General features: G+C 49.8%; 1 protein-coding gene across 1 annotated transcript; it reads left to right on the top strand.

The window, feature by feature from the left end:
* Nucleotides 1-414: 414 nt before the first annotated feature.
* On the top strand, nucleotides 415-19,326 carry LOC118795399 (zinc finger and BTB domain-containing protein 7A-like). The gene is made up of 5 exons (XM_036553858.1): nucleotides 415-522; nucleotides 1,025-1,118; nucleotides 11,589-12,124; nucleotides 12,671-13,506; nucleotides 16,319-19,326. Exons 1-5 carry the CDS (start codon nucleotides 415-417, stop codon nucleotides 16,749-16,751), a joined length of 2,007 nt encoding a protein of 668 aa, XP_036409751.1. The 3' UTR covers nucleotides 16,752-19,326.
* The last annotated feature ends 273 nt before the right edge of the window (nucleotides 19,327-19,599 follow it).

The following is a 19,599-nucleotide window of genomic DNA, read 5'->3' as shown; positions in this document are numbered from 1 at the left end:
TTAACCTTTAAGGGGGGGAATAAAGAACTGAACAGAAAATGTGGGTTGTCAAGTGTTTCCCACATGCCCCCTTTCTTTCGCTGTTAGGATGAGGCTTGATGAGTCTCTACTGTGAAGCACAGAACACTATGAAAAGCACACAAAAAGAGAACTACACCTGAACCCACCTGCTCTTTCAGATACCCATATCACCTTAGTTTGCTCTGAAATGTGGCGGTATTAACGGCAGCGGTGTGGTGTGATGGTACGAAGCAGGGCATGTAATCCAAAAACCCGCTGCCAAGTGTGACTTTTAGGTGAGGCACTTAAGATAAGCACAAGGCTGAGGGTGTCTGCTAAGCTAACGTTACGAGTGCGAGCGCGACCGCGGCCCACCTGTGGGATTAGAGCTGAAGAGAGGCGCATGGGAGAGTCATGAGGGAGCTTGGCGTGACACGCTGGGGGAGGTGTGAGGAGGAAGTGCCAGGAGGACGCGGTGTGGCGGCAGCTGAGTGCAGGGCGGGCACTGCTGGCAGCCCCTGGGTGCCCTGGAATGTGCCAGGGCTTGCTTTTTGGGGTGGGACATGGTGACCTCAGGCTGTGGGATGGGTAGCTGCAACTCAATATAGGTGTGAGAGAGAGCGTTTGAGAGTGAGAGGAGGCAAAAGTGAAGAGTCCTGATCACTAATAAATTCATCTCACGGTGTAGCCGTGTATTCTCCTCTTCCCCCTCACAATTAATCACCCTTACCATTCTTGTGAGAGAGAAATAAAACAGAGCAATTTAAAAATATGTATTTTTATATTTGTTTAGCTTGTTTTTTTTTGTTCCCCTGTGATTAAAACAGCATTGTGGCCGTGACTATTTTTGACTCCTCCAGAGAATGGAGGCAGAGAAAGAGGGGAAAAAAAAATCAAGGGAATGCTGTTCCTTTAAGAGAGAGGCAGAATCAGGGAGGGAGGGGGGGGGGAGAGAAAGGGAGGGACCTCTTTGCCCTACAGAAACCAGGAAGGGAGTTGAGTTGATCTGCCGCTGCTTGGCTAGAGCATAGGAGACTCTGAGGAGAGAGAGAGAGAGACAGACAGCTTTGGAGTGGTGAGAAGAGGAGACCGGAGCGAACCCACCACGGCCATCACAGGTGAGCTGAGGTGGTCTCTGTCACCCGCCCCCACCCCAAACCCCCACCCCCCCCTCGCCCCACTAACCTTCAGTTCAGAGCCTGCTCTCTGAAGCGAAGGGACCGGCTAGAGGAGGAGAGGAGTGGGGGATGAGGGAGGGAGAAAGAGTGACAGGAACGAAGTGAAACAGGAGTTGAGGATCAGTTTATTCCTGCCGTAAAGAAAGTTCTCTCTATACCATTTTTACTCTGATTTTCCAAACTTTTTAGTTTATTAATTGTTATTATTTTTATAATAATAATTATTATTGCTATTTGTGGCAAGTTTAACCAGCTTTTACTTTGCTGGTGGGAGTATTGGGGGGGAGCTCGGGTGGTGGTGGGGGGGGGACGGGGGGTGGGTGCAGGAAACTAAAACAAACCACAAAAAAATAAACCAGGCAAGGTAGAGTGACAGGCTACAGAAGCAACATCACATTTTTGAATTTCTCATTTTTGTAGACAGTTCTAGCTCAGAGTTTTGGTCTCTAAGCGAGCTGACAGCGAGACCACTGGACTGCGAAGTGAGTGGTTGTCACATTAGACAAGATTTCAGTTCTTTTGCATTTGGTCGTCGTCTCTCTGCTGCAGGTTTGAATTTTTTTTCCCTGGGATAGAGGGAGAGGTCAGTTTAGGTCAAGAACCTGGGAGGGATCTCCAGGGAAAAGGGTGACGGAGGCACAGTGCATCTGAGAGTGGATGTGTGTGTAACTCTGAAAGCTCTGTGGTTCGTTGTCTCGCAGAGGGAGGAAGGCCCTCTTTGATCAGTACTTTCAGTTCCTGGCATTCTGCTGGCAGTATACTGTGGTGTATAATTCTGCCCTGACTGCTTACGTTGAAACAGGCTTGGAGGTGGCATGAGGTAGAAGGGGGCAGGGGATGATTGAGAAAGGAAAACTGGAACCTGTAGTTCAAGACTGGTGCTTGGGAGCAGGTGGACCTGCAAGAGGAAACTCCACTTCCCAGGGTGCATTGCCTGTGGCCACACAGGAAAGGCAGCGGCCTTTATCCAATCCGGTACGGGAGGTGTGATGAGTGACTGTTATCCCAGCCATTCGCAGAGAGGGTACGGGAGCAAGACCAGCGAGCTGAAAATAGAGTTAGGGAGGGGGGGGGGAGGTGGGGGTTGGGGGGCGGGGGGGTGTTGGTAAGTGTCTGCTTGTAAGGGATCAGGCTAGGGCTTGCCTGGATGACAGGGGCTGCTCGGAACTTTCCTGTCTCCGTGAGGATCCAGCTTCGAGGCAGGGCCCTCCCCAGAATCTGAGGCGGGCTGGCTGGCAGGCAGGCAGGCAGGCAAGCTCTCAGCACCGGCTCTGTGAACGGGAGGCACAGCACTGCTCAGCCGGTAAGAGAGAAGCGCCGCGCACTCGTCACGCTCGCACTACTTCCTTGTGTGACAGGAGTTCAGCGGGCAACAATAACCAAACAGTCCTAACCGGGGAGGGGAGCTGAGGACAGACGCAGCAGGCCCTTGAGAGAAAAAGAGAGAGAGGGAGAGAGAGGGGGGAAGGAGGCCCGGTACTGTACTTGACCCACTTACAGATGTAGTAGACATGGAAAATTCAGCTGAGGTGAGATCAGATACTGCCACGCATGGTACGCACTGCCGGATCCTGAAAGAAATAAACTTTCCGTGTACTTGAAACGCTTAACTCCTCAAGAGCTGCGGTCATCGTCGGCGACGATCACTACCGTTGTAATTGAAATGGGATGAGGCAGAATGACCGTGATTTTTGTTTTGTTTGCGGACTTTAAGAGCGAGGCATCGCTGATGTTAATTTGGTGAGCGCTCTCTGTGTTGGTTCCCCTTGTACCATTTTGTTGGGATGCTCTGGAATGTGTGTGTGTGCGTGAGGGAGGGCACTGCTGTATGCTCGGGCTGTGTTTTTATCCTTGTGCGCATGCATATTTTTACCTAACCGGTTCTTGTTGAACTTGTTCTGGATGGTAAGGGCAGTGGGAGGGAGTGTGTGGGTTTGCCTTTTGTTAAATGATGACATTTAACGATTTTTCTGAGATGGTGTGCTCTTCCTCATGCCAATGTGCCCACCCCCTGGGGGGGGGGGGGGGGGGGGGGGGTGGTGTGCACTCACCCCTGGGTATATATGTATGCATATGTGAGAGAGAAAGCAATGTGTGTGTAAGAGAGATACAGCTATGTGGGCATGTGTGGCAAGTGCTCACCCCTGGGTGTGTGCGTGTATGTACATTAAGAGAGAAAGCTGTATGTGTATGTAAGTGAAAGTGTGTGTGTGCAAGAGAGAGAGAGCTGTATGGGTGTGTGAGAGCTGTATGGGTGTGTGTGTATGGGTGTGTGTGTGTGTCTGTGACTGAGTGAGTGAGAGAGAGAGAGAAAGAGGGGTGTGTGTGTATGTGTGTGTGTGTGTGTGTACAGAATGGTGAGAAAGGTGGCATTCCTCTCTAGGGGTAATATACAGTGACTTGGAGTCTAAACGTCACCAGGACTGTATCTAAATAACATTCACCCTTCTCCTGCACTCTGTCCTCTGTAGCGTACAGCTCCCAGGTATGTCAGGTAGGGTGAAGCATGTGCAGAATCAGAGTTCATGCAGGGTCACATATGTGACCTACATGTATGAGGTGGCATTGTGGAGCATGGGTAATATAACCACAAGGAGACAGGGTTTTACTCTCTGTACCACACTGCAGCTGTTACCTTGAGCAAGGTGCTCAAAGGTGAATAAAATGTGGATGAAAAATGTGACCTATGTAAGTTCTCTGGAATAAGCTAACACTTATTGATAACAACACATTTGAATTCAGTCAATATGCAAGTGGTGTTTGATCAATTTTGACAAGACTGAGCAGCAGGTGAAAACAAATTAAAGAAATAAAAGTGATTAATATATTCTTCATAAATTAGACTGTAATTATTTCTAAACGTCAAGGGCATCATATCCGCAGCTGAACCTGGAAGACGCTGCATGGTGCTCATGGAGTCAGAATGGCTTACCTTAGAGAGAAAAAGGATAAGAAGTTCGCTTTCCGTTTAAATGTATTCTTGATGCATTGTTAAATGCATAGAGTGTTTGCTACTAATTCCAAGCACACGGCAAGTCAGTGGCGTTAGGATCCAGTGAATTATCCAGTTGGTGAGCGTTAGAAACGCGCCCAGAGGACGCGCCAGCGCGGAGGAGTGTCCGCAGAGACGGTTAGTTCTGTTTAAGCAATACCAAAGCAATACTAAACTGCTATCAGCAACTTTTTATCGGTAAGAATATAGTGAGTCCACGCGTACGCCGCCTGACTGTTCCAAGCGTTTCGATCACCTGTTATTGTTTAGTCGGTCATTCTTGCTACCTAATGTTGTGCACGTTTGTACTCTGAGGACCTTCATTATTTATTGTTGTCTTTACTTGTTTCCGTTTTTAAACGACTTTATTTCTCTGTGCTAGTTTGGTAGCTAGCTATCAATCTTATATGAAATTAGACTGAGAGCGTGCTAAGTCATGTCAGTGACATTACAGTAACTAGGAAATTTATAGCCAGCTTTAAGTAGCTAACTTGCTTGTTAGGACACTTAACATTAGTTATTGTTTGGGTCAGCAATTCATGTAACAGTGACATTAAAAAGAAATACATTCAATATTTGGTAGAACGTGGATTAGCTATCATAAATGTAAATACTAACTCTTTTCCAAAAAAAAAAATGCTTCTGCTCCTCCGCCTTCTTTCTAATAAAATTTAAATCAGAAAAGCTTCAACGCTCCGAATTATTAATCGAAGCTAATTGTTTCAAGTGGCATACAGCTGGTTTCTGTCCAGCCGATCAGGTTCCCTGGGTTTTTTCAGGATTAATGTGATCAGAGGCACTGATGTGAAACAGCGTGAGGTGTTTGTGAAGGAACACAGATTGTGACATATTTATAGGGACAAACGTCTAATGTGAGCTGTTTTATTTCTCTGAAGTTTTTGTAGGATGTCAGATGTTTATAAGCATCTCTAACAATGTGCGCATCTAATTGCGGGCTGTTGCCATTGTTTGTGCATGAAGTCATGCAGTACTCTGTCATTAAGCAACAAGTTAAGCTGTCTTCATCCTGAGATGGCTTTTTTGAACCATGGGCTTTCCGATGTTGTCATTTCTTCTGTGACTTACTGTGCGCAAGCGAGCATGCCTGTGCGTTTCTATGGTGTTGCACACGGACATAGAGTGCTGTGTAAGGAAGCATACTGGTTCTCTGTGCTGTATGTCGTAACAGATGATTTTGAAGATCTGATCATACCGAAACCTGTGGACCTGGAACCTGGAACCTGTGTGGTCAGTGTATTTTTTTTTCTCCCCTTTTGCTCATTTTGAAAACTGTGAAAAAAATACAAATTAAAACTTTTCAAAATTTCCATCGCTTCTGAGGGGAGATGTAGCAATGTGGTGGGCTGATGGTGGTCGAGGCCAGTGCAGGGGTTTGTGGGAAGTGGTCATCTGATAAGGGATGATGTTCCATCTCATGATGCTTGCCACAGACGACACACAGGAAGTCCCCCTCCCTTGAGTTACAGATTATGGCGCAACACGCCTCGGTGGGGCAGTTGGACAAGGTTGTGGGTGGGGGAGTTGTTGCCGTGGTGAGGGAGTGGCGGTATTTGCCTGTGCCTGTTTGTTCATGCTTCGCACAGACCCCTCTCTCTCTCTCTCTCTCTCTCTCTCTCTCTCTCTCTCTCTCTCTCTCTCTCTCTCTCTCCCTCCCTCTCTCTCTCTCTCTCTCTCCCTCTCTCTCTCTCTCTCTCTCTCTCTCTCTCTCTCTCCCTCTCTCTATCTCTCTATCATCGTTCCTTCGGAATTTAAGGAGGGAAGGTGTGACAGTTGAATATAAGACTGGTGCTTCAGTCAGGCGGGCAGGTCCTGGAGGACCTTTGATACCGTGTTGCTGTTGATCTCCATCCAGCTGCTCCTTTGCTGGTTCCTGGGTGCTCTGGGTCGCTGCTGCTGTTGAGTTCTCCTTGACACTTTCACTATTTTGTTCCCCTCTCTATCGCTTAAGTGCATTTCCCTAAAGGGTATGTTTCTTTACAGATGCAGCTAACATTAAAAAGCGACCATTCATTTCCTAGTAGGGGACACAAATATGAAGGGCCATTTCAGACTTACATGTCACATGACAGTAAATTTCATATGACAGATGTCAAATGAAAAGATCCATTCTTATCCGTCATTCTGCAAAAAGGGCACAGTCCAACACACTGAAAATCTGAACATCAACATCAAAAAGACACTGTACACAAAGAAAGAAAGATCACAGTTCCCAGTCCCGCACCATGGCAACACTGTCACCTGCTTCCTGTCTCTCCGAGGCAGAGTCCGTGTCTCTGCAACACGGCAGCTCTGCCCACTGTGGACTTTGTGAATCCTCACTTTCCCATCACCACCCCCACTGGCAGAAAGTGGCGCTTTTATACTGTATCTGAGAACAACAGCAGTTGTATTTTAGTACATGGGCCTGCGACAGGTTGTACATAATGTTATGTTATTGTCATTTAGCAGGTGCTGCCGTCCAGAGTGACTTATGTAGTGTATCTGTCTAATGTTACACAAACAGGACACCACTAACCACGTATGAAAAAGTGTTAGTGCCAAACATAGTGCTGTCTTAGCAAGTGTGTGCCTGCATCAACATGTAAGTGCAACAAGATGTACATGATAGAGGGGCTATACCATTCCAAGTACAATGCTAACATATACCCTGAAGTAAACCTCCCCGTACATAATAACACAGAAGTTTTAAGTACACTTCCACATATATAATTACAAGTAAGCGGAACAAAAGATCACGCTTGGGTTGGGGACCTGAGGTGCAGCTTTAAGAGGTGGATCTTCAGCCTGTGATGGAAAATGGCCAGCACCTCTACTGTTCTGACCGCAACAGGAAGTTCTTCCCCGTATATAGGGTCCAAATGAAACCTAGGACATCACTGGGCCGCGATGTTATCGTAAGGGGCGACAGCCAAGTGTCCCAAGGAAGCTGAGAGCAGTGGTTTGACCACTGTGTAGGGTCTGCCAATCGATTGAAGATAAGAGTTAGCCATACCCCACGCCACTCAGTGCGCCACTCATTTTAAAATTCATGTGAGCCCTCTCTGTTAATCAGTGAAGGGAGATCAGGATGGATGACAACTTGGAATCAATTTGCAGACATTTTGGACCAAGTGAAAAAGGAAGCGTTGTGAATGAGTTTCAGGGGTTTTATCAAACATGCAGGATGTTTCAATAGTCTAGGTGGGAGAGAGCCAGGGCTTGGACAAGAAGTTTGGATGAATATCTAGTGAGGAAGGGGTGAATTCTGCTGCTGATGTATATTACTATTATGCTAAGAAATGGCAGCACATATGACATACAGTCAATCAGTGAACCATACAGCAGGATGTTCATTTGCACACTTGCATACTACATCAGTGCTGTTATATTAGTGCCAATTATTTATTATATGTGTCTGACAGATGGTTAAAAATTTAATCAAGTTAACATATATGCATGAAGTCAGAATAAATGTTGTTGGAATGACTGCAAAGTAATAAAAAAAACACTAACAGATTGCTCAGAGGAGCACTGGGTCTTGGCTGTGAAGTTGTGGGTGCTTAATATAAGTAGTGATACTCTCCAGTGTGTTCGACCACCACTGAATATTCAATGACTCGAAAAAGGAAAAACCACAAGTGAGGGGTGTAAAGAACTTCGACCTTCGAATATAGATCATAAAAACTGAACTGATTCACGCACTTGTAAAAGTTTATTGACAAACATTAAATAGGATTGGGAAACAGAGGAGAAACTCAGAGCCCACGCAAATTGCTATGGGAGGTTAACAGGAGAGGCAATGTCTGGGGTCATGTGACAGGATCGGGTGGGTGTGTATTCTTGCAAGTGGTTTGGAGGTTGGGGGGGTGGGTTGTTCTTTTTTACCAAGAACTTTGAGAGCCCAAGCAAGCGGAAGCCTGATCTTTGGCAGCGTCCTGATGCAGCGTGAGTCAAACAGCTCTGCCACAGAACTTGAGCAACCAAGATGTGTTAGTTCTCTTTCCTATTGGCTCTGCGCCGGCCTGGCGGCCTCCGCTTGCGCTCTGGCCCCCTCCTAACGCACGTCTTTCTGTGGAATTCTCTGCCGTTCCTCCCCACCTCCCAGCGCTCTGCCTGTCTGCCTGTAGTATCCCGCCCAGGCCTTCACTGATGCCTTAGCCGTCACGTTCGCGGGCCCCGGTCCTCGCAGTTTGCAGCAGTGGCCGGGCGGAGGTGGGCGCCGCCGCGCTGTCGTGAAGTCCGGGATTGACGCTCGCTCGCGCGCCGCTCTCCCCCGTCGGGCCGCAGGCCACAAGCGGTGCTTTCCGTCGAATTATCTGAGGCGTAATGCACAGGTGTGTCTGAGTGTTTCTCAACACTTCTGCCCAGGAGCAACAAGACAAACAGAGCCCCTCCCTGTCAAAGGCTGTGTGCCAGGAGGGCCGGTGTGCGTGCAGACGCAGCGTTGCCGCGGAGGAGCCCTTGCTGAAGAGCAGAGGTACTCCATCTAATAGGCTTTTCTCGAGGAAAGGTCACTTCAGGTGAGATCCCCCTGACTCTTTAAATAGCTGTGAACTTGAAGCATATGTTTCAGACGGAAGCTTTGCGTGGAGAGGTTGGGGGGGGGGGGGGGGGGGGGGGGGGTGGGGGGGAGGGGGGGTTTGGTGCGGAGCAGTGGCAGGGATTTCCAGAAAAAAAAATTAAATTCCAGGGAAAGCTTTTGGTTGGATTTACCACCACTTGGTTTGTGCCTGGTACATGCAATTAAAACTTTTCCTGGGTTTCATTTTTCTAGTACTTACTGAGTCTTTACTAAACAAATTTTCAAGTTAATTTCAAGCTCCAATTAGATATATGTGATAAATGGGGACTACACAGTAAACTGCGGCTACTGTTTCACATAAAAGCCTTTGGTGCCCTTTAAGTTTATGTTTAATCCGCTGGTGACATTTGTGCAGCTTAAGTCCAGAGCTGAACCCTCTGAACTCTAATTGTGGGCTTCAGTGTCCCACACCTCAATGGTTTTCCACTGGAATTTGCTGATCTGTGAAACCTGTCCTGAGACAGAGGTCAATATTCTAAAGCCCGGCTGTGAATTATGATGTCATAGTCAAAGAGCCAACAGGGATCCGTGGGCAGACATCACATGACCAGGAACAGGACAGCATGTCTTATTCTGTATCTAACATAAAACATGATGTATTTTCAAGGACTGTGTTAGGGGTTCAAGGGTTGTGAATCAGTTATAATTGGTAGTCAAATTGGCTTCCTTATCCTGGGACAGTTAAAAAGAACGGTAAATTAAGTGAATGAAATCAAATTCTTATGGGGAAGGGGTGGGAGGATAGGGCCTGACCTCATTCCGATAGCTACTGCCACTTCAACCGAAGAAAAATACTGTTGCAGTTTGACTTGCAAATCAGCACAGTGCTTGCAGACCCCAGGGTGTGGCTCCAGAAGGCTAGCCGTAAATTTGGCAGGTCTGGGGCATGACCCGGGACCATGAATTTATGTTTGGAATGTTCAGGACGTGAGGTTGAGCTGAGGTTTGAGCCTGGTGATTCGTGAGGCGTTCGGGATAGGCCGCTGGGTCAGGCGTGACCTCCAACTTTCAACACCGCGCCGCAACATTAATCTGGACATGACGGCACCGTGTATTCGGGGATTATCTTTTGCAAGGACGATGACTCCTGGTCACACCGCGGTCAGCCACAGAGGCAGAATGCTGTTTTCCGAGACCCGCCTACCTGTTTGCCGAATCGTATCCTTTTTGAGGCCTCTCGGCAACGGCGACCACTTGATCTGCAGGTCTGTTTTTGCCTTTCCTCTTTTTTTTTTTCTACGCTGTCAGGATATTCAAATCTGATGTAGATAAGTGAATCTGCCAAAGTCATCCTGGTGTTTTTTAAATCAGATATTGTGTGGGAGGGAACAGAGTGACCTGAGACCCACCCGGTGAGGCCCTTATCAAGATAAAACAGTGATAGGGAGGGGGGGGGTAGTGTTCATCTCTCCCAGAAAGAGTTTCACAGCATGCAGTTCGTGACAGAAGGAGTTCACTCAAACTGCCAGGAAGTAGAAAAAAAAAATCACCACAAGATGTACAGCCGAAATAAAGGAAACAGGCGATGACACAGCACGGTTCATCTTTTTTGTTTCACTGGGAAGACAAAAAAAAGGATTTTTAAAAAAATTAATGTGAATTCACTACGAGTAGAGTGAGTCACGGTTATGCAGAAGCTGGGTTACGCATTCATTCAGGACTAAGATTGATTATTTTTGTGTCTGTGAACAGATCAGATGCAGTGGTTTGTCAGGAATAGTCACTGTGAAGGTTGCAGTAGAAAAGGCTGGCTTGTTTGAATTGGGAGCTCACCTTTTTGAGTGCACCTTTTGGCAGCGTTGGAGGGAACAGGTGTAGGGACAGGGTCAGCTGGTGAAAACTGTCCAAGTGTATCTTCTCTAGAATGTAATCCCACTGCCTCGCTAGCTGCTGGGTCTGCCTAGCAGATGGGCTGATAGTTAGCGTGTGAGCGTGCGTGCGTGTGTGTGTGCGCGCGGGCGCGTGCGTGTCTGCGTGTGCGCATGTGTGTGGGGAAATTAAGTAGGGTAGCTTTGCAGCCCCCGCCCCCTCCTAGCTACAGTCGATTATTTTAATCCACCCACCCCACCCCACCCCCACTGAAGTCCCTCGTGTGGGTGAGCGGACTGAGTTTTGCAAGGCGACGGGCACTTGGCACAGGCCTGAGGGCGGGGTCACTGGCTCAGACCAGATTGACAGCCTCCCTCTCTAATTCCTCTCACTCCCTGTCTGTGTGTCATCCTGCTGTGGGCGTTTGTGAGCAGCAAGCGCCCCCCAAAACCAACCTCCTGATGGCCAAATCTACGCCGCACAGCTTGCAGCCTAGCACGGCCTCTGCTACACACTCTACTACGCACTCTGCTGAACACCAGCGCTGCCCTACGCACCTGAACACACTTTAGTAGCTCCATTCTGTTACGCACTGACATTCCAGGAATTGCACCCTGAGATTCCAGGAACTGTGGACTGCTACACACTGAGATTCCAGGAACTGTTGAACCTTGAACTCCCACTACCAGCGGGGTGGGGGTGGGGGAGCCGTGTGTATTAATGAATTACAGCCCAGATTCCCCTCTGTCTGACAGAAGCGTTCACACGACTTTGGAAGTGTCACTTTGAGAATAGCATGTTGGCTTGCAGAGGGAAAACCCCTTTTCCATGCTTGATTGTGAGTGAAGGCTGAGGAATGTGAACTCAGCAGCTTACCTGTGGCAGGTAAAGCTGGACAGCACAGTGCAGGTGCTGGACTGCGCTGGGTGAACCAGGTGGGTAACAGACGTCCGGATGCGGGCGAGACCTGCTCTGCTGGGTAGATGAATTTTAACCCTGCCCCCTTACCCCCTCCGCTCTCTTCCAGACGGCAGACGGACAGACGGCAGGACGGACACACGGGCGGCGGCTGCGATTGGCGGCTCGGCGGCGGGTTGGTGGAAGATGTCGTTGGGGGCCGGGGGAGGCAGGCGGTGCGGGCGGGCGGGGGGCGGGGCGGGGGGTGCCGCAGGGGAGGGGCCGGTGGGGATCCCGTTCCCGGAGCACAGCGCCGACCTGCTGGGGGGTCTGAACGAGCAGAGGCTGAGCGGGCAGCTGTGCGACGTGCTGCTGGTGACGCAGGACCGCGAGTTCCCCGCGCACCGCTCCGTCCTGGCCTCCTGCAGCTCCTACTTCCACAAGCTGTTCACGTCTGGTGCCGCCGCCGACCGCCAGAGCGTCTACACCATCGACTTCGTGCGGGCCGACGCGCTGGCCGCGCTGCTGGACTTCGCCTACACCGCCACGCTGACCGTCAGCCACGCCAGCGTGGGGGCCGTCCTGAGTGCCGCCCGCCTGCTGGAGATCCCCCCGGTGCGAGACGTCTGCACACACCTGCTGGACACCAAAGTGCTCTCCCCGCCGGTGCGTCACCTTATCTACTACGCACACATGCGCACACACACACACACACACACACACACACACACACATACATACACACACATATACATACATACACACACGCAAATGCACACACACCCACAAGTGCAGACACACACGCACACGCACACGCATGCATACACACATACACACACAAATATGCACACACAAGTGCATATACAAGCATTTAAGTATACATACAGCTGTGTGTGAGTCTGTATGTGGGAGGGTGGGACTGTGTGTGTGTTCATGCATGCATGCATTTGAGTGGGATTGCATGCAGGACTCTGTGTGTGTGTGAGTGTGTGTGTGTGTGTGTGTGTGCGTGTGTGTGTGTGTGTGTGTGTGTGTGTGTGTGTGTGCATGTGTTCTTGTGTGCATGTGTGCGTGTGTGCGTGCGTGTGTGTGTGTGTGTGTGTGTGTCTGTGCGTGTACGTTTGTGTGTGTGTGTGTGTGTGTGTGTGCGTTTGCACGTATGAGTGTGTGTGTCCTGACTAAAGTGACTCTTTTGGTGCTTTGTGCTGGCAGGCGGGCAGAGAGCAGGGAGAGGAGGATGAAGAGGATGACGAGGAGGGAGGGAAGGTCGGGGGAGGAGAGCAGGCGAACCGGCTGCAGGCCCGGGAGTACCTGGAGTTCTTCCAGAGGGGGGCGCACTGGGGCAGCGGCTGCAGCACGCCCGAGCTCAGGGATCTCGCCTCGCACCTGCAGCACTTTACCCCGCCCAACGGAACCCCCAGCGCCCCCATGGAGTACCCCTCGCCCCCCGCCCACGCCCTGGCGCACCCGTACCCCCAGGACCCCGCGGACGAGGAGGAGGACGATGACGAAGAGGGCGAGGGGGAAGGGGACGCCGCCCGAGCTGAAGCCATCCTGGCCTGGGCGAGGGGCGGCAGAGGCGGGGCGCCCCCGGCCCTTTACACCCCTCCCCAAAACGGACACTACCTCCAGTCAGACCCCAAACTGGAGCCTGAGCGGGACGGGGTGTCGGCCAGCACCCTCCTGCAGCAAATGATGGACTCCATCCAGGGGCAGAAGGGGCGAGGGGGGGCCGCGGGGCAGGACGTCCCGGACGGTGACGACCCGGACGTGGAGTTTTACTTGAAATACTTTAACAGTGTGCAGCAGGACGGGGCGGGCGGGGTCACCCAGGACCTGCTGCCCCTCTGGGCCTCCTCGCGGGACAGCTCCGTCACGGGCGGGCGGGGCGGGGCCACGGGGGAGAAGAAGATACGCTCCAAGGCCTACCAGAAGTGCCCCATCTGCTCCAAGGTCATCCAGGGGGCGGGCAAGCTGCCCCGGCACATCCGGACACACACGGGGGAGAAGCCCTACGAGTGTGCCATCTGCAAAGTGCGCTTCACCAGGTGAGCTCAAGGGGGCGCTGTGTGGGTGAGGACATGTAGCAGAAGCTCATTATCTACGTGACAAAAAGGGCAATCTTCTCTGCCTTTCAGTGCAGTGGATAGCTTTAGCTCTGACAGGAGTCACTGTATGGCAGCAGTGTTGCATACTGGTAGGGAGCAGGGCTCGTAACGGAAAGGTTGCTGGTTCATTTCCCTGCTGGAACACTGCAGTTGTACCCTTGGGCAAGGTACTTAACCCACAATGCCCCAGTATTTACCCGGCTATATAAATGGATAAAATTGTAACCCGTGGAAGTTATTCCGGATAAGAGCTTCTGCTAAATGACAGTAATGTAATGTAATGCGTTTGGGTTGACATATTTCGTGGCCATGGGTTTAAAAGAAAAGAGCTCCCACACATTACGCTGAGGTGCAGTTAGCTATGGAAGGATGTTAGCGTAATTCTTTTCAACCCCTCCTCTCTCATCGTAATCAACTATAAATGTAAACCACTTTAATGAACTCTCCCAGTGATGTCACGGTTTTACCGGGGGCGAGAGTCTGGACATAAATGTTCGACAGAATTAGCGAAACAGTCAGGTTGAAAGGCACGCCCCTGTTCCCAGGACCGTCACTCGGTTGAAGGGGAAGTGTGTGGGAGCAGCGCTACAGCCGAGTGGTTTTCCTCCCTCTCCGCCTGTTGCCTGTGGCATGCCTGCCCGTTTAATCGAACAGTGTGCCATATTGTCTCTAATCCACCCCGTAAAAATGCTAATCGGAGGGGCGCATTTTTCATCCCTCTCTCTGCTTAAGGGGGGTGCAGGGGAGGAGGGGAGGAGGGGGGGACGGTGCAGTAAAATGCCCCAGTTTCACAGAGACACAGACACATGCCGCGTGGCAAAGGCCTGGAATTAGGGAGAGAGAGAGAGAGAGAGAGAGAGAGAGACAGACAGAGAGAGAGAGAGAGAGAGAGAGAGAGAGAGAGAGAGCCCCTGTGAAAGTGGACTGCAGGGTGGGGAGTTTTGCCCTCATGTGAGAGGCTGTAAAGTGGGAACCATGGGATTCAATACACATCCATTCCTCCCTTATTTCCCTCTCGACCAGCAACCAGGCTGCTCTGGGATCAGAGCCATGTTTAAAAGGCACCGGGAAGGGGGCAGAGGGCAAGTGAAAAGGTGGTAATCTGGGAGTTATTTTCTCCCCGTCTAAAAACTTCCCCCTTCTCTGAAGTCGTCCTTGAAAATAGATTGCGTGCTGTAAATACCTAAGACCCATCGTCTTTGCGAGGGGTTGAGGTCTAAATCCAGCTGGCAGTGGGCATGGGTATTGTAATCTTAATCCTGTTTGATCAGGGTTAAGAGTTCACCGTGTGCTGTAACAAATCACTCCTGTCCTTTAAATAATTCACTTCTGTCAGTGTGCCACTTTGCTCCGAGGTTCTGCAGCTCGGTCCCTCTCTCTCTCTCTCTCTCACACACACACACACACACACACACACAAAGGCACAGGCACACAACATGCAATAACACATACCCATGCCCTCCAACTCGCATACAGGCTCACAGACAAACACGTACAAAGATATTTCACTTCTTTCTGTGTGCCACTTTGCTCCAAGGCTCCACAGTTCCCTCTCTCTCTTTCTCTCACACACACACACACACACACAAACACACACACACAGGAGTAGCCAGTTTGACTGCACGCTGCCCTGGCCCAGTGGCAGTTGGGTGATGGATGGTACAGTGGGCACATAAACCTGAGGAGTGTGGCTTGCAGACACATATCCTGTGTGAACTGCATCCAGTGTGTCTGACTTGCAAAGCAGGGCTGCCCTAGCTGGTTTACTGTAGTGGCCTCACATCAAACAGGCAGTTATTTGTTTTCGGCCTTTTTTCTCACAGATCCACCTGAACGACTCCTCCCTGTAATAGCTGGATTCCTGAGTGACAGCTTCTCATGCGCTGTTGTCGCTCAGAGGGCACACGGCCATTGTTTTTATGTGTTAATTTAGCGTGTCCCTGTTAACCTCTGGTTGGCATCAAGCGTAAAGTAAAACCAAAAGAACATGGAGGCTGAGCAGAGAAAAAAAAGAATGTGTTTGTTATAATGAAAGCTGTCTGTGAGAGAGTGGGGTCAGAGTCTGGTGCAGTTTTACAACAGCACAGCAGACCAGAACACTATTGCTGTGGCATCGTGAGTCTGCAGTGGACCCTTTTTACCATAGTAGGAGTGAGAGGGTATATAACAACAGCACTATGCTTCACTGGAGGGCATTTGATCATAGACGGTAATGGGAGCTGGAGCTTAGCGAGGTTTTATAAAGGGGTTGGTACAGCTTGTCTGAGCTGATGTGTGCAAATCATCTAAGCCTGTCCCTCTGTGTATGTCTCTGTGTGTGTGTATGCATGTGCGTGTGTGTGTTTGTCTGCACGGGTTTGTGTTTGTCTGTGTCTGCGTATGTGTGTGTGTGTATGTGTGTGTGTGTATGTGTGCATGCATGTGTGCGTTTCTGTGTGTGTGTGTGTATGTGTGTATGTGTGTTTGTTTCTGTGTGTGCATGCGTGTGTGTGTGTGTGTTTGTCTGCACGGGTTTGTGTTTGTCTGTGTCTGTGTATGTGTGTGTGCGTGTGTGTGTGTGTGTGTATGTGTGTGTGTATGTGTGCATGCGTGTGTGCGTTTCTGTGTGTGCATGCGTGTGTGTGTGTGTGTGTGTGTGTGTGTGTGTATGTGTGTTTGTTTCTGTGTGTGCATGCGTGTGTGTGTGTGTGTTTGTTTCTGTGTGTGTGTGTGTGTGTGTGTGTGTGTGTGTGTGCGCGCGTGTCCTCTGCAGGCAGGACAAGCTGAAGGTGCACATGCGGAAGCACACGGGGGAGAAGCCATACCTGTGCACGCACTGCGGTGCCGCCTTCGCCCACAACTACGACCTGAAGAATCACCTGCGCGTGCACACGGGCCTGCGGCCCTACCAGTGCGCCAGCTGCTTTAAGACCTTCGTCCGCTCCGACCACCTGCACCGCCACCTCAAGAAGGACGGCTGCACCGGCGTGCCCTCCAGGAGGGGTCGCAAGCCCCGCGTCCGGGCCCCGGGGCTCCCGGAGGACACAGGGGGGCTGCCCCCAGGGACCGTCCCGCGCAGGGGCAGGGAGAAGCGCCCCCTGGAGGCGGCGGCCGCCGATCCAGCAGCGGGAGGCCTGGGAAGCTCCGCCCACTCCTCCTCCCACAGCCCTCGGAGGCAAGAGGATTTGGGCAACGTGAGGCCGTGAGACGGCGAGGTGCTGGATGCCAGAGGCGCGCTGGACCATGTGTGTAGGGGAAGGAGGCGTGACAGAAGCGAAAAAAAAAAAAAAAACATCTAAATCGTACAAAAAAAAAAAAAACTTTTCTGCAAACCAAATCAGGGTGTCACAAAATCTAATGTAAAGTTTCTTTTCTCCATTAGCTTTGAATACGAAATGGCCGCTTAAGGACAGGTGGTGTAGAGAGCGAGGGCTGCTGAAATCACACCCTCCTGTCGGCTCCGCCCCTCTCTGCCGCGTCTCTGAGGCGTGGCTCTCCCGCATCGGCAAGGATCGCTTCCCCCATGATCTGCAAAACCCACAATCAAAAACCAAAACACATTCCTACAGGAGCAGCTATGCAGGTGACGATGGTGATGTCACTGGTTTTGTCCATTCTTGGAGCGGACACTAAAGATCCCAGGGCAGCCTTTTGGAAAAAAAAAAAAAAAAGAAAAGAAAAAGAGGAGACTCTCCTCTGCTGCTCTGGTTAAAGGCAGGTCGAGCTTTTAAACAGAGATGCATTACAGATGAGGCTGAAGCCATGGACGGAAATCCGAGACAGTGGTGTGTTACTGTTCTAATGCATCTAATGCGGCCACTATGGGCAAGCAGGGGTGCACAAGCCCCTGAGGACGTCAGACAGAATGCTGTGATTTTAGTGTTCCTCGCTCTATAAAAGTGAGTCAGCCCTTTTTTTTTTAAAAAAAAAAAAAGGTAACTGTTGAGTCGGATCCACCTCTAGGGGGCTCTTTTGATTACAGCAGTTGGGGAGAGGACCGGGGGGCTGGGTCCTGTGTTTCTGAAGCACTACCAATGTCACTCCACTAGAGGGCGAAAGCATTCCTAATGCCTCCACCCCCCTGAGCTGAGCCCACCTCTGCAGTTTTTTCTCTTTCGTATTTGTCTTAACTTTGTGTTATTGGTGGAGGTGCTCCTTGTCGCTTTCGCATTAACTGCTTTGGGTACTTGACACTTTAAGTATGTAGACATGTGTATATGCATCAGGTGGTGATAATTTTGGACCCCTTTTTTTTAAGATGAGGTGTTTGACCATTTGAGCTATTCTGTCAAAGCTAGGTGAAGGTGTCAGCAAACGCTGTCGAAATTTATAATAACTCCATGAATTTGTTAACTTTGAGTTAAAAACGAAGCCATTTCTCAGCTGATTAGGCTAACGAGAGCCTGTGAACATAACAGTATAGTAATTATAAAAGTAATTGTTGTTCAGGTTTTGGTGCAAAAAAGGGACCCATTTTATGACTGTCTGGTGAATGACAAAAAGACAAGGGCAGTGAAATCTGAGATCTTGAAAAAGAAAAAGAACGATTGCAACTTTTTTTGCTCACAGTTTTGCACATCTTTATAAGAGAAATCTAACAAAACGATGTATATTTAAAAAGCCAGAGGGAGGGCAATGTGAGTATGGGGTGAATCCAGATTTTTGGCCTGGGGGACCATGTGGCTACGAACTTCAGTGAGTGACTGAGGAAAAGAGCAATAAAGGTCTTTGCTGGAAGTCCAAATATGGGCAAAGCTGCAGCTGCACGGTGGGGCCAGGGCAGGCAGGGACAGGTGGGGTTTCCCAATGAGTGATACATTCCAAAACATATTTTAATCTTTCCAGAACCACCACCGTTTATTTTTTTAATCAGAATTTGACCCATTTACGTTTACCTTTTGTGGGTTTATGTGCAGGTTGATACCTCTAGGGGGTGTGCACAGCCTTTCCCCTTTGCCCCACACTGGTTCAGGAGCCCTGAGAGGAACTGCGTTTGGTTTGTTGTGGGGTGGGGGTAGGTTGGGGGGTGCTCTGTACAGGATGGCATGTACCCCACCACAAATTGTGGGCATGCTCAAACACATCTCTCCGGGCCTTGAACCAAGTCTGCACTTAAATGGACAAAGGGGAGAGAAGGAGCACTCAAACATCTCATTCCATCACTGACAGAAGCAAACAGCTGTCATAAGTTGTGTGATTCGTGTGAACACTTAAATCTTGATAGCCCTTTTTATGTGTATATGTATGCGTGTAGTTATATTTAATGGCATGAAAATGGAAGGTCGATGTTGGCCTAGTGTAGCGGATGAGGAGTTTGCCCCACACCCCCTGAATATTGCTGTGCAGCTGTATGTCTGTCCAAAATGTCAGTCCTCTTTCACCTTAATGGAAAAGAAGCGGGTTCGAAATGCACTTTTGTTACAGGGAAGGGCACTTTCGTCAAAGAAACGGGTACCTTGAAGCTACAAGAATGAAAAAGAAAATAATAATAACTGGAAACGTGGCTGCGTTTTTTTTTCTGTTCTCTTATTCAGTTTTTGATGTTGGGGCCACAACCCACAACGGCAGAAAACTCTGCCAAATGTCCCTAAATCTCTTTGGAGAGGAAACATCACGGGAATCAGAAACTGACGCGATAAGAAACGGACTTGTTGGATTTTGTGACCTTAAAGAAAAAAAAAAAAAAACTGAAAGAAAAAAAAGAATCTCCATGTAACTGATCTTACTTGAAGTCTTTGTGGGGGAAAATGAGGAGTGAGCCACCTTACCTGATGTCTTAAAGCAGAGCAGGGGTGTCAGTGTGATTGGGTGGGGTGGGGTGGGGGGTACTGTATTTAACTAAAGGCATCTCTCGTTTGATTGGTCACCTTTATTTTCTGCCATCGTGTCCCCTGTCACCTCTCAGAGCTCTGACATGTATTTGCTCAGTCGTTCCTGAACGCAGCGGGGTAACTGAACACCCTCGGTTCTGAACACGGTCCAGCCTGTTGTCGCTGTGCCCAGCACTGAGGGTGCAGAGGTGCGCCCCCATTCCACCCATTTTCACACTTTCAC

Source organism: Megalops cyprinoides, chromosome 20, assembly GCF_013368585.1.
Source record: "Megalops cyprinoides isolate fMegCyp1 chromosome 20, fMegCyp1.pri, whole genome shotgun sequence".
NCBI lineage: Eukaryota > Metazoa > Chordata > Actinopteri > Elopiformes > Megalopidae > Megalops > Megalops cyprinoides.
This window is presented reverse-complemented; position numbering and strand designations above follow the sequence as displayed.